The 15,499-nt window shown below is 39.9% G+C and overlaps 2 protein-coding genes across 2 annotated transcripts in view; one reads left to right on the forward strand and one right to left on the reverse strand.

Annotated features, from left to right (window-relative positions):
• dock1 (dedicator of cytokinesis 1) overlaps positions 1 to 15,499 on the reverse strand; it is a 708,121-nt gene that overhangs the window by 307,626 nt on the left and 384,996 nt on the right. The window lies entirely within an intron of this gene.
• LOC110174603 (inhibitory synaptic factor 2A) overlaps positions 11,660 to 15,499 on the forward strand; it is a 74,296-nt gene continuing 70,456 nt past the window's right edge. The window contains exon 1 of the mRNA XM_055150425.1: positions 11,660 to 12,780. Within this exon, the coding sequence (XP_055006400.1) occupies positions 11,660 to 12,780 (1,121 nt within the window). The remainder of the gene's footprint in view (positions 12,781 to 15,499) is intronic.

Below are 15,499 nucleotides of genomic sequence, written 5' to 3' on the forward strand. Positions count from 1 at the left end.
AGTCGCTGTATTTCTCTTCCCTTAAAACATCCTCTATACAACCTTTTAACTATTAAGAATTTCGTCGATCACGTTCATTTTTAATCAACAAACTGAATGTAGGTTGCTGTACGTAGTGTAAGGAGACGAGGCTGCATCTGACACAAACACTGGAGTTGTGGCCTCACAGTCCCACGTTTGGGCTCTGGCTCCTTGGAGATCACTGAACCACTCAGTGTCCCGGGTATGATCGGGTTTTTTTTTGAGTCTCCCGGTTTCGTCATGGTGCATGTAAACACAGCACCCCGGTTAGTGCAACATAAAGTTGAGTGCACATCGTCCAAAAGACAAAACACTTTACAGTCTTTTCATCACAACAGCAGCCAAAATAAATAAACTGACCAACATAAATAAAGTGAAATTACTGTTAAATAAACAGCGAAGAGCAGCACTTATAGTTCATGCAAATTAATTAAGTTTCATTTCTGTAAAACCTAAACAAATGTGTCAAAGCTGCGTTAAACACATTATAATGTCAAACGGGCTGATGTGGCTCTATAGTGGTTATGGTTTATATGTTGTAAAGTTGAGTTTATTTATGCAGATTAGTAATAGTAATAATAACAATGGAAATTTCAAGATAAAAACAATCATTAATTCTCCCGACAATCGATTAAGAAAATTTAATCAAATGCCGATCCCTTAGTTTGTATAAATGCTCTTTTCGCAGAGCCCAAGATGGATTTGTTTGTTTTCTCTCCCCTGAACAAAACACTGTGGTATATGGAATGATAATCGCAAAAAAAAAAAAAAAAAAAGTTCCATTAACCTTATGGAAACAGTTCCTCAATTTAAGATGTGGTTAATTGAATTTTAAAAAAATGAATGGACAAGATTTGGCATGATTTGAAGGATAAAGGTGACAGTTTTGTGAAGGTTTGGCAGCCTTTCCTGGAACACTTATCAAAAATATAACAGCATAACTTTTTTATATATGCACTTATTTATATAGATTTTTTTTCTTAATGCTTGGAAATATGTTTACATTGCAGTGCCCTGAGACATATTTTATTTTTGTTATATCAGAAAAACATAACATATTTGTTTAAAAAAAAATATATATATATATATATATATATATATATAAAAGTTTACTGCCCTCTGGTGGTTGTAGTTGGTATTGTTGGCCCTATCTCACAATGTTTTTTTGATACTTTGCAACTTATTTCATCAAGATACGATGAAGGTGTGACGCTAACTGAAGGCTCTGCTCTGTCTAAAGCTTTGTTACATTTTAAACTTTTATTTTAACACAATCTCAGAGTTTTTTCTGTTTGTCACTTTCACTTTTTTGTTGAAAATTAAACGCCTAAACAGGATCATGAATCACAATCTCTTGAAAATGTGTTGTTTTAATCCATTTTTATCTAACTTAGAACTATTTTTGACAGTGTTTACTAATTGCGTCCCCACGGTACCGCTGAACATTCTACCACACACGCACATGTAGAACACCCCCAGCAATGATGTCACTGCAAAGTATCAATAGTATTACCATGTTCGTACCAAACCTTTCTCTCTTTGATTCACTAGAGATCCCTCCTGAAGATGTTGAGTAAGAAAATATAAAATAAAATAAGTATAAATCTAAATATAAAAATTTAATTGTGTAAATATGTTTTTGTTTTTGGCTTCAATTTCTTAAACAGATTAATCAGATACAAGTGAAATAAACAGAAAACATGATAAGCATAATAACATTTGTTTTCCACACTGCTAAATGCCAATTTAATTAAAACAAAACAAAAAAAAAAGATTCAATAATTGCAGAAACTCTGTCATAAATTAATGGAATATTTCAGTGTGTATTTTCAATGTTTTAGCGAAAAAGATGAAATTCAAAAACAGTAAAATTAAACCAGGGACATTTCTAACCCCCACACAAATAAATTGGATGGATGGTGATAAAACGATGACTGCAAAACTAAAAACACTCTGTTCCACCTTGTGCTACACTGTGTTTTTAAGCTTCACCAGAATTATTTGGATAATTTCAGCCCTGGAATTGCCAAACTCTACTTGAACAAAAGATAAAAGGCAGCTGTTAACGCGAAAACTACCGCGTCACGACATCTCAAGGTGGAACAGGGCATTTTGAGTTTTGGAGATGCAGATTGACTAATAATAATAAAGGGTAACTTAAACATGTGTGAATGAAGCAAAACACAACTCCAGGTCTGTTTTTGAGGAGGTAAAAACAACAAAACATGACTTAAAGGTTGTATAGAGGATTTTCCAAGGAACGAGAAATCCAGCGACTGTTTGTCCTTTTTCAAATGTTGCGCATGCGTGAAACCACCCCCCCTCCCCCTACAGCTCCTACGTAGAAACGCCTCCTCCCTCCTCCTCCTTACACCAGAAACAGGTTTGTTTACAGCCGGTGAACTGCACATGACTTGTAAACAACTAACTACAGTGTTGGTTAGGCAAGACGGAGAAGTGAGGAGCGGAGAGAGAGGAGAGGGAGCGGGGAGATTCCGTGCCCGGAGAAGTGAGGAGCAGGGGGAAGAGCGGATCGGGCAGCGGGGACAGGAGCAGGAAAGGGGAGCAGAGAAGGTTGCGTGGAGATTCAGTGCGAATGAACTAGCTACAACACGCAGCAGCAAGCGGACTCTTTCTTTGCCTTGAAAATTACGTTTTCAGACATAGGATATTCGCTTTCGTGTCCTGAAAAACGTTTGTCTAGCTCTTGGAAATAAAGTACGTTTTCATAATAAGCAGAAGTGTCCTGTCCAGGAGTAATTTGTGGACCAGTGCGTCAGTCTTTAGACCCTGCGTCTGCTTCAGTCGCGCCATCGCTGGAATGAATCTTCAAGAATCACCTTAGTTTGGCTTCGCTGCTTTTCCCCTTGTCTTCTTCTTTCAGCGACCTCAAAAACGGACTTTCTTTTGCGGCTAACTGCTCCTGGATTCTTGTCGCCATTGCAACAAACTTTGTGCTAACTGCGAGGAAGATATAGGTCAAAAAAAGCCGCTAAGAACTGTTGCGTTGGTGGAGTAAACAGCGTCTGTGCGTCTTGCGTCTGTGGACTGCGTGACAGTCGTACGTAAACCACGTACCGGCGGCGCGCAGGCAAGTCAGTTACGCTAGAAACGTAGGGAGATTGATTGACAGCCTGTCAGCTCACAGATAACGAGGCAGTGTCGTTATCTATTGGCAAATGTTTAGCCCCACCACGTCCAGAGTTGATGAATTTTTATTCTCTTTTTTTTGGTCATCATAATTACAAGGCTACTGCACCTCTATAATCTATCATTGACAATTTGAAACAAAAAAAAACAAAAAAATCCTCCATACAACCTTTAAGCTCTATCAAACATTGAGAAGCGGAAAGGAATTATAAACCACAGCCACAAGTTTAGTTTAGGCTGCTTAAAATGTTTTTATTAATGCCAAATAAAATATGCAGCATAAATGATGTATGATAGACATGCCTTAATCATTTGTATATTTTAATTTACACTCAGGGCCTGTTTACATGAGAATGCTTGTGGGTAAAAACGACAAAATATTTTATCGGAAGTGCCTTTCGTGGGCAAACTACAGCCTGGGAGCCTTCAATCTTATTAATCCGGCCCACCGAACATGAAGAATAGAATAATAATAATAATTTTCAGTGTTTTAATAGTCATTTCAATAAATAGTAAATACTGCGGGACTTGAAAGACAGATATTTTGTTATAATGCTTGGTAATTTTTTTCAGTTATTGGGTATTTCAATAACATGGAATATGTTTTCTTTTTTTTTATTATTATTATTTTTTTCTCTTATGAGGTGGATTACCAAAAAACTCCATCCATCTACTCTTGGTTTGGCCCTTCCGTCAAATTTTAGAACCCTTTGTGGCCCACGAGTTAAAAAGTTTGCCCACCCCTGGTTTAGACGGTGATGGCGTTTTTGGGGCTTAAAAACGCAAAAATCTGAAACCACCCTCCAGAGTGGAAAAGTTGAATATGCTCCACCGTAGCGTTTATGTCTACACTGCCCAAGACGCAAAACTCTGGTCAGATCTGCTCACGTCGCGTACACGTTTACCTCACATACATACAATACACAGAAACCTGGCATGCATACCTACTGTATTTTCGAGGCTATAGGTCGCGCTCTTAAGCCTCCAACCCCATCAAAAAACGACTGCACGCCCCACAATCCAGAGCGCCCTATACACGAATCCACTCGGGTGTCCCAGCACGACTTCAGTAAACTACAAAGCCGCACCACCCGCAGCGCACGCAAACACACACGGAGCAGACAGCGACCGCACAGCGAAAAACACCCACAGACACACTCATCACTCCACGCCGACGAGGAACGGAACGAAGGAACGAACCGGAAAAAGCGAGTCCAATGTGCCACTTCTAGACACGACTGAACAACTGAGTCACTGCGAACACGCCGACAATCCAGCGGTCCCAGACAGCACCCTCCCTACACGCCACAACTGAACAAAGCCCAGAGTCACCGTGAACGAACAAACAAACAAAACCACTCACCCATCCAACTGTTGTGTTTCGTTTAAAGTCCGGTGCGGTTTATTTGTGAAAAAAGTTCGAAAATAGACCATTTAATGACAGTGCGCCTTATAATCCAGAGCTCCTAATAGTGCAGAAAATACGGTAATCGAACTGTAGGCACGCAGATTTCCTCCTGAAAACTCTCATCTAAACGCGGAATATAAAGTGAAGACACCACTTTTCCGTCTTCTGTTCAGACCGTCATCATATAAACATAACCTCATATTTTTTTTGTTTCGTGTTTCGCAGTCCCAGTCCCCACCTGCGCCCGCAATGAGCTTTCAAAATGTGTCCCCCGCCGAACTATTTTGGGTCGCTTCCCGCAGTCCAGGGCTCTAACTTAAAGCTCACGAGAGTCAGTTTTGTGTAATAAATGACCTTTAACAACGTATTAGTGAAGTTATTTTAATCTAGACCAGTTGAATCAGAACCAAAACCTCAAGCGTATTATTTTTTCATTCACAACTTGCCTCGGTGATTACTGAGAAAAAGCCCTTCTCACAGTTCACTCAGGGTAAAGTCAGAGTCGGAGCCAGAGCCGCCCGCAGGATCACAGCGGGGGTCCTAATGGGGAAATGTATGTATGGAGCTGCTGTGATTACGCCGCCGCTCTCTTTGGCGTGAAGGTCAAAAGGCATTACTTGATTATAGACTGATAACACAAGCTGGTAATCAAATAGTTTCAGTTTCTGTGACCCTGATGAGATGAGTCAAGAGAGAAAAAAAAGAAAAGAAAAACACTTGCAAAATATATGGTGATTCACGCTGCCAATCAATAAACTAATATGATTTTTACCGTCTTAAAAAACAGAAGCAACTTTTCGCAACGCTCAGAAACCAGAGTGGAGTTTCGCCGTGATGGTAAAGCTAACAACTAACTACTAACAACTAGCATGCTAACCGCTCACTTCCTGATTATTCGAACATGAAAATGCTTTAAAGTTAGATGGAGGCAGCAAGTAGCGGACTGAGCGCTTTTCACAACTTTCAGAGACCGGAGTGGAGATTTGCCATGACGCTGAAGCTATCAACAACTAGCATGCTAACTTGCACGTCCTGATTATCGAACATTAAACTGCGAACAGGACGCAGCGGACTTATTTTGACCTCAAGAGCTGTTTATGCAATATATCTGCAGTGAGGTAAGATAGATTTTGTTCAAATACATGGGAAAAAAATTAGGTTCTTCCAAAAAACTTACTTAGACATTTCAGAATTCTACAATGTATGTGTTTTGTGTAGATCTATTATATTTTTAGCCTTTTGACAACAATCCCTATTCTGACATTTAAATGAAATGGTCCCGCATTACACAAAAGTCACTCTTGTGGGTTTTAAGCCATGTTATAATGATATATGTTTCATTATAACATGCCGTGTTATAAACAATTAGTTAAATTCATCCAACAGGCTTGGCTAAAATCACAATAAATATATAAAAACACATGATTTTTCCAAGACAAATGTACTAAAATTGATAGATGAATAGATTACAGTTCATTCATAAGTACAATAGCAGCTGGAACAAAGCTCCTTTTAAAATGATTTGTTCTAGATCTTGGGACTAGAGCAAAGCAGCTGAAACTCTGACTTTAGTGGATGTTGCACGTCCTTTAAAATATTCTGGGACGTCCTCTGTAAGTGTCTTGAGTACAGAGAGTCCAGGCTCCATCTGAGGATGGACAATCACCTCACTCGCCCATTTAACCAACTGATTCAGGGAGTTTTTGTTTTGAGCAGAGATGCTCCCAAACCATGAAACCAGTGAAAAAGTTAAAGCTGATTCCATTAACGTTTTATAGAACAGAGTTATCATGGTTCTGTCTACATGGTAGAGATGATTAGTCAATTAATTGATAATTGATCATTAAGCATTTCATCGATTACATTTATTTTAATCAACAAACCGAATGCAGGTTGCTGTGTGTAAACAGGGTCCATACATGTGTCTCTGCACTCAGAAGGAGCGAGACACAAACAGTCGATCAGTCTGCAACGTACCGAAGCACAAATGCGTATTTAACGATGATTTGTACAAGAAATTCCAATGTTTCGGTGTCCAGTGGGAAAAAGCTTTGCCAGGTGAGAGTCGCTCAATGTCGATAACGAGGCCCCACCTCCCACCTCCCGTACGGTGTCCTGGTTTTGACAAACGCAAATATGATCACACTGACCTGTATTCCACTGAGTCATATTTTTTAATCTGACAGAAGTTGACCACATCAGCGCACAAGAGCTGTTTTGTTTTTTTTGTGTTTTTTTTCGCTTAGTTTATGCAAATTATCCATGCGGTTTTAAGTTTCGTTTCTGCAAGAGTTGCGCCAAGCTGCATTAAACACATTATAATCTCAAACGGGCTGATGTGGCTCTAGAGTCGTTATGGTTTATATGTCGTAAAGTTGAATTTATTTATGCAGATTAAAAACGTTAATGATTAATCGATAATCGATCGTTAATTCTTCCGACGATCGATTAAGAAAATTTCATCGAATGCCCATCCCTACTACATGGTAAAAGGACAACTTCCTCAGACACTGAAGGCGCTGGTGTCTCTTTTACACACAGCAGCACAATTATGGTCCAAGCTCAATTTAGTCTATGTTCAGACTGCAGCCTGAAGTGACCCAAATCAGATTTTTTTTCCCCTATGTGACCTGTATCTGATCTTTTAATGACAGTCTGAACAACACAGATCTGATTTTTTCAAATGCGACCCAGGACACTTGGATATGTGCTCCTGAAACTGATACATATCTGATCTTTTGACATGCGACTTCAGTCTGAACGGTCAAAGCGCATTCATCTGACCTACACGTTATCAACAAGCCACAAACGTCACTATTCTGCACTGAAGTAGGCGAAAATTGTTAATGAACTCCGTGTCACTGAAGCGAAGCACATCACCACTCACCACTCTTGGCTCCGTCTCCACATCCACACGTTCCTTTCAACGGACGTCGCTGCCGCTGTCCCACAAAACACCACGGCCAAAAACCTCGTCCTTCTCCTTCTCAATCTCCTCCTTAAAACAAGTAAGTTGTTCATGTTCTGGCTCCGGTACGAGAGGAACTTTAAAATCTCCAGGTGCTCAATGCTCGCGTCCATGTTTGGACAACTTCTGTAAACACAGAGACGCTCGCTGCGGTTGACGCCGTCGTGTTTCCAGTGCACATGTGGGACACTTTCGGGCCGTTTACTGTTCCACTGGAGTCACATACAAGTCGCATTATTTGGAAATGTGAACGACCTCGCAAAAAGATCGGATTTCACAAAAAAATCGGAATTGAGCATTAAGCCCTGCCGTCTGAAGGAGGGTTTGTGTGTTAAACATGTGTGAATGAAACAAAACTCCCGTGACATTATAACATAGATGAGAAAATAGCGTAATATGAGCGCTTTAAAAACATCGCCAATGCATTTTCCCAGCAACTCAAAACGACCTATTAGAGAAAAGTTGCATGTAAAACATGTATTTATGAAATCTATTCAGCTTTCAACACTGATCATTTGAATTATATTTTAGTCATAACATTTTGCAATTAAGGCCACTGACTGTTCCATTTTTGCAATTGTAGTTTTAGTATGAAAAAGCACAAACAAGGTCGGCTAAAATCCTTGGCAGCCTTTTTGAATAATTTTTAACAATTCCTGTGTCCTCCAAAAACTTTTCTTTTGAGCTAAATCAATGTCAAATGAATGAACAAAATGGATTATGTGATTTCATAAATTTAATAGCAAGAGAAACGGGAATTTGTATGTCGTATGTGAAACACAGACTTAGTTCTCGGTGGCAGAATGGGAAAAGTCCACACTGGTTTGATCTAGTTAGACCTGGTTTAGTCCTGGATTTCTTAGTCCTGCTCTAGACCTAGTTTAGTCCTAGTTTAGGTACAGTCCAGAACTGGTTTAGACCTGTTTTAAGCTTGCTATTTATGCTTGAACAAAATGAAGGTTTATCTTAAAAGTGCACTGAGTAACTTTTCCGATGGAGGGTCCATCAACTGCTTGTTTCTGTGGAGATGCCTTTTCTTTGCCTTGGTTTTCAGGACATTAAATGTATCAATTTCCAAGTTACAGGTCAGATCTGTGGAGAGGCGACTACACTGACAATGAGAATGCATTTGTAAGGTATTTTGAAGTAATCAAAAATAAAATAAGATGGATTTTACAGCATACTGTCGCATAGTGCTCTTTTAATTTTAGTTGTATTACATAAAAAAAACAAACAAACAAACAAACAAAAAAAAAAACATGTTTTTAATATTTTTGTCACTCAAAATATGTGCCGGTGATGTGCAACACCCAGCAAAGATCTGAGCCCAGACTACACCAGCAGCATGATACATTGAGCTTTTTGACCCCTGGTAGGTAAATGATGGAAAGTTTCTGAAGAAAACAGCACATTTAATGCCACATGAGTAGATTGATTTGAGACTGGTATAGTGGTACTACACGTGATAAAAATGATGCCGGAACACAGAAGCAGACAGCAGTTTTAGTTCGCTATGGGTGGATAATTAAAGTTTGGATTTTTATTTCCTACGAGGAGGTCTCAAACGTCAAATGTTAATAATAATGTGTTTCATGCATCTTTGTGCACATTTGTTTACGTTTTACAGAAACGAAACTTAAAACCACATAGCTCATTTGCATAAACTATATGTGCTACTTGTGTGCTGATGTCATCAGCTCCTGTCGGACTAAAGCACGACTCAGTGTAATATGAGTGTTCTTTCGGTGACAGAGGATGTGCTGCTGATGGTGAGTCTGTTCTTTATATAAGTCTGCAGATCATTCGCATAGACCGTGTATATGAATGGACATATATTCTCTGTAGCATTTCATTATTTTCGTAAATGCAACAAACTATAGTCTTGACACAGGTAAAAAAAAAAATATGCATTGTTACCCTCATTTTAGATGTCAAAAAGGGTTTTGTGGCTCCAGGTCTTTTCTTTTCTGTGGGAGATGCTCCATATGACTCTTGGAGTATTTAAGGTTGCTGACCCCTGCACTAGTTGAAGGTCCTGCTGCTACCTGCTATTGCTTGGCCTAGAATGTGCCACAGTGAAACATTAAGTTTATATAGATCTCAAGTATTCATACATGTGTTATACTGCTCAAAAAGAACCTTAAAAACATGCATTCTAAATCCAAAAAAAGTGACACAACATTATTTGACAAAAAAACAGTAAAAAGCGGATTAATAATAGACACGCTGTTACCTGGTCCAGACAGGAGGTGGATAATATCTTGTGACTCAGACCTCATAAAATGTACTTTAATTTAATAAAGTCGAGAGAGTGCTGCTGATAATACCCAAGAGTGCATTGGCGAGACAAAATGACCACTTTGTAGCTCGCGGGTAAGTACACAGACAGCCCAAGTCCCTGTTGACAGAAAGCAATCAGGGCCGATCAGCGAGGGTGGATAATTGTGTGTATCTGAATCAGCATATACGAGCGTGGCGAGCTCATTTTGAAATCAGCAGAAGAGTGAGCTGTGTCAGACCTCACAGCTAAATGCAGAGTCGTGACGCTTCTGTTCTGTTTTGGGTTTTGGGCTTTGTGTTTTGGAGGGAGTTCTGTGTCTGAGCTCGGGATTTTCAGCTTTGGGGCAGGATTCAAACTTTTGATACTGAATCAGAAATGACGCTGTACCTATAACGGGACGGTCTGTTATCTCTGTGTTTATGAACTGGGTTGAGCATTAGGAAAATTTTGGTATTACAAGCGCAGGGCTTAGAGTGTGTACGACTGGTTTGAATGTTTATTGGTTTGATCAATAGAAACCTAAATATTAAAACTGCTGGTCTTAAAAAGAACACTGGCCTATATAGTAAAGTACTGGATGTTTTCGGATTGTAAGGTGCAATATCAATAATGTTGAATTCTCTCGTCTATTTTCATACATAAGGTGCACCAGATTATAAGGTGCATTAAGCGAAACAAACGGACGACACTTACCTCCCTGTCTTGGTGAAAATGTATTATGAATGTGAATGTGGGTGGATTATTTAAGTTAGTTTTTTTCCAAGGACTCAAATATACATTGAGTAATTATGTGTTTAATGCAGCTTTGTGCACATTTGTTTACGTTTTACAGAAATGAAACTTAAAACCACATGGGAAATTTGCACAAACTATAAGCGCTGTAAAAACAGCTGCTTCGTTTGCTCTGATGTGGTTCAGTTTCTGTCGGACTTTCTCAGCGAGGTTCCAGAATACAGTAGCCATAACGCTCCAAAAAGCGGTGTGGCTTCGTAGTTTACCAAAGCCTTACTAAAACATTTTAACATTTTTTATTTTTGAGCGCCGTGTACTACATAAAATCAGTTCGAGGTCAGTAAACGCAACCAGAATTAACACATAAGGCGCACTGGATTATAAGGCGCACTGACGATTTTTGAGAAAATTGAATTTGGATGGATTTTAAGTGTAACTTATAGTCCAAAAAACACCGTAGATTTTAAATTTGGTCATGAAAGCATTTAGGCCTACTAGTCATGTCGATTTTTGGTTTTGGATTTTCAACAAAAATGGTGAGTGTGAAAAACAGCTGCTCATGCCAGCTGGCTCGGGACTGTAACTTTATATGATGAACAGCACAAATCTACTTGTTGTAATTTGAACCAGGTCAGCGCTTTCTGGTCAAACTGTGTTATAATAAAACTTAGACTAAATCTAAGTTGAGAAGAAGAGTTTCTAACTTAGTAGAGCTTTCAGTTAACTTCACGCCCCCAGAAAATGTTAACGACATCTGCAGCAAAGTATGATTGGGTTTCAGAGTGATTAAAATCTAACACAGTTGCCATAGCAAGTAACAAGTCAAGACTATTACTAGATTACAATATTAATTTGAATGGGTAAAAGTCCTAAATGGAAGCCGAAACCCACAAATATAAAAAAAAAAATACAGACTATTTTGCTGCTGTGGTGCCAAAATTGAATGACAGTGAATGATTGTACAGAGGTTAGTTGGTGAAACAATATTTATTAATCTTAAACCTTTATTTTCTCAAACAAAGTAATGACAAATAAGCCTTGGACTAACTTGACTGACATGGCACTAATATCTTGTCTTTCTCTATGCTCCTCAGGAAACATGGTGAGCAAAGAGGGGGGCAGATGCATGCTCACCAACTCAGAGTCGGACTCGGAGGCGGCCCCGGTGCCCTCCACGTCTCTGGCTCTGGAGAAGTTTTCCCTGGAGGCCAGTCGACAGGTGCGCAAGAGGAACAAGGCTCTCCAGGTCCGATTCAAGGACATCTGTGAAGCCCAGAACGAGCAGAGGGAGGCGGAGCTACAGGCGGCGAGGAAGGCGGGAAAACCCATCTCCTACAAAGTGGCCTACAGGAAGTACATGACGGTCCCAGCTCGGAGGTCCATCCCCAACGTGACGAAGAGTACGGGGGTGCAGACGTCTCCGGACCTGAAGAAGAGATACCAGACTTTTCCCTTTGAGAGGAAGAAGGGACATACTTTTAAACACGTGGCTGCCGTGGAAACGTACAGAGGACAGAATAATGGGGTGATGGTGGACGGGAAGCACTCTCAGACGGATTTGGACGACGACGAGGAGGAGGGGGGAGCGTGCGGGGGGAGCGGGCTTCGTAGGACCCGGGCTCTTCTTCATAACGAGTGTGTGGCTACAGTGGAACAGCACAGAGCTCCGGACGGTCTGTGCTCGGAGCTGCTCCTCAGCTGCTCTGCCGACGCCGACTGTCTCCCGGACGCTCAGGACTACCAGCTCTGCAGCGCCCCCGTGAGGACAGGAGTACAACAACCACAACAGGCGGACAAGAGGCAGCTGCTGCACCTGGAGGAGGGAGCGTCACACACCCTGCCGGACAGGGGCTCCAGAGTGACAGGGCCCATCGCCTGGAACTCCCTGACGCAGGTGGAGTGTTTGGACAGTCCCTCGGTGCGGAGGAAGAAGAAGACGTTACAGCTGAACGGGCTACAGGCGGAGACTCTACCGCGGGCAGGAGGGTGCATGACCCAGGCCCAGTGCCACCCGGGGCGGCTCTCGGCTCCTCCTCTGTCCTCTCCACCGCCAGACTCCACGCAGAACACCTGTAAGCAAATAGTGCCTCTGAACCAGGACGGGGACGTCAAAGCACAGCTCCAGGCCATGGAGAACCTCATCAGCTCCAGCCAGGAGACCATCAAAGTGCTGCTGGGGGTGATCCAAGAGCTGGAGAAGGGGGAGGCTCACCGCGAGGGGTAAGACAGCGCTTTCTTTGATGTTGTGTTCAGTCTATATGACGCAAAATTGACTCTTGAGAGCTTTAAGCCATGTTGTTACACATGTTTGAGTAACACTTTACTTTAGTCTGTACTTCTCCAAAGCTCAAAATGCTCTGTTCCACCTTATGATGTTATGAAGCTGTAGTTTTCAACAAGCTACCTTTTACCTTTAGTTCAGAGTAGGGCTGCTCAATTATGAAAAAAATAAAATAAATAAATAAAAATCATTATCTCGATTATTTTGGTCAATATCAAAATCATGATTATTCAAACAATTATTTTTTAGTTACACAATGCATTTACTGAGCATTTCTCTCTCACACAAAAACAAAAACACAACACTTTGTTATTGATAATTTACATAAAACTACTACTACTACAGGCTACACAAAAATACAGGCTATAAATAAGTACTTAGAGCAGTTTTGCGATGTATTGTGTAAATGTATGTAAATATTTATTATTTTTGTTCATTGATTTTATTATTATTATTTTACTTACTGATTGTATTAGTTTCCTCACGTTTCCAAACATAATTCTGATGTTTAAGTAAAATGTTTTACATTGCTGTGTGAAGCACTTTGGAAACTGTCTTGTTTATAAAATGTGCTATACAAATAAAGTTGGATTGGACTGGATTGGAAAATACACACTGAAGATGAAATAAGGCATAGAAAAACATAAAAATATCCAAAATAAACTATATAACCAGCTGTTCTACAATCTCTATGTTTAAATAAATACATATACTTACTCATATATACAAAAAACAAAAAAAACAAATCGAAATCGCAATCAAAATTGAATTAATTGCACAGCCTTAGTTCAGAGTTTGTCAATTCCAGGGCTGAAAATATCCAAAAGATTCTAGTGAAAGTGTATGAAGTTTAAAAACACAAAGCATCAAAAGGTGGAGCAGAGTTTTTTCCAGTTTGAGAGAAGAACTCATCGTAAATATGCAGGAAAGTGTGAATGAAACAAAACACAACTCCAGGTATTTTTGACGATGAAACATTATCATACCATCGATCTGGAGACATCATAGTATGGCCCTTTAACTTTATTTGTATTGATTTTTAAGAAGCTCTACAAATACACCACTCCGTTTAATACAAGATGAATATACGCCACAGAAAAGGATGTTATGACTCAGCATGACTCCTGCTTTAAGAGTTATCATTTCCATATATCGAGAGAAACCCGACAGCTGCGAGTGTGTGGAAAAAGAACAGGGCCGGAGCCGAGTTTTCACCTGACACGACCCCGGCTCCTCCGCTTCTGTGATGATCTCTGCAGATACCAGAGCCAGCGCCGCGGGGCTAATGCGCAGACCAATCATCGCACCCCGTTTGCTCCGAAGGTTTGACGAGCCAGAGACATACGAGAGCGTCTGTGCGTGAAGGATTTAATCGCGAAAGTGAGACACAAATTTTGTACTTCAGGAAAATTCCACGGTGTTCAAAAACAGCTGATTAAAATATTTCAGGGTTCATTAAGACTGAATGGGCAAACCTTCTATTTTTGAGTTAAAAATCAGTGGAGTTTACAACAAAATTAAGTTTTATGCGATTCTACAATGTGCATAGTCTTCAGGTATGTTTATGGCAGTAGTTACTAAGCATGTGACAATATCCAAATCTCACGATATTTTCACGATATACATCTCACAGTACGATATTTATTGCGATATTTTGTGGAGGCAAACAAAATTGTGAATATGCTACTTTTTCCTCAAAAAATTTCTGGACAAGACTTAATTCAAAGAACTAAGGACTCATGTAGTTTGCAAAAAACGAAGCAAAGGATCATGGTCGATGTACTTCCCTCTGTTTTTTTTAATCTATTGCGAAATCCAAATCTCTCTGTAAGATATTTATTGCGATATTTTGGCGAGGCAAAAACGACAAGAATTTGGTGTGAATTCTTTCCGTCATTATCGCAGGAATTCAAGTAAAAAAACATATTTCTTCATGTTGTTTGCGCTGAAATGAATCATGGGATACGTAGTTCCCGATGTGTATAAGCCGTTGCTACTTTAAAAATCATACATTTAAGCAAAGAAACTTGTAATTTGATATATTATGATGGCTCACGATATTATTGAGAGACTTTTGACGATACGATATCAAGATATTTTAGTTATTGTTACATCCCTAGTAGTTACCATGGTGACACAATGCACGCACTAACAAACATAGCCAAATATGTTTTTTTTTAGATTAGACTTGGACTTAGAAAAAATACAAAATGGATTTAAACAACATATTTTCAGGAGTCTGTTCGATTCTCAAAAAAAAGATTGAGTGTACAGTGGTCCCTCGTTTATCGCGGGGGTTACGTTCTAAAAATACCCCACAATAGGCGAAATCTGTGAAGTAGTCAGCTTTATATTTTACAATTATTATATCTGTTTTAAGGCTGTAAAACCCCTCACCACACACTTTATACACTTTTCTCAGACAGGACAGTTACAACCCTTTTTGCATCCTTCTTAAAACTTATCGCTGCTGTCGTCCTTTTGTTATTTTCCTCCTTCTTTATGTAATGAACCGAAGATTAATTTATTCTGTAATGGCGCGCTAAAGCCACGTAACTTCTACCTTACTTCAGCGTGTCAAGAAGTCCAACTTTTTGTGCGATTGTGCCTTTTGGGTGCGACCACAGGAGCCTTTGTCGGTGCAGAACGTTTCGTCGA

This window comes from Boleophthalmus pectinirostris, unplaced genomic scaffold (assembly GCF_026225935.1).
Source record: "Boleophthalmus pectinirostris isolate CB_2022bp ecotype Guang Dong unplaced genomic scaffold, ASM2622593v1 HiC_scaffold_14, whole genome shotgun sequence".
Taxonomy (NCBI): Eukaryota; Metazoa; Chordata; class Actinopteri; order Gobiiformes; family Gobiidae; genus Boleophthalmus; species Boleophthalmus pectinirostris.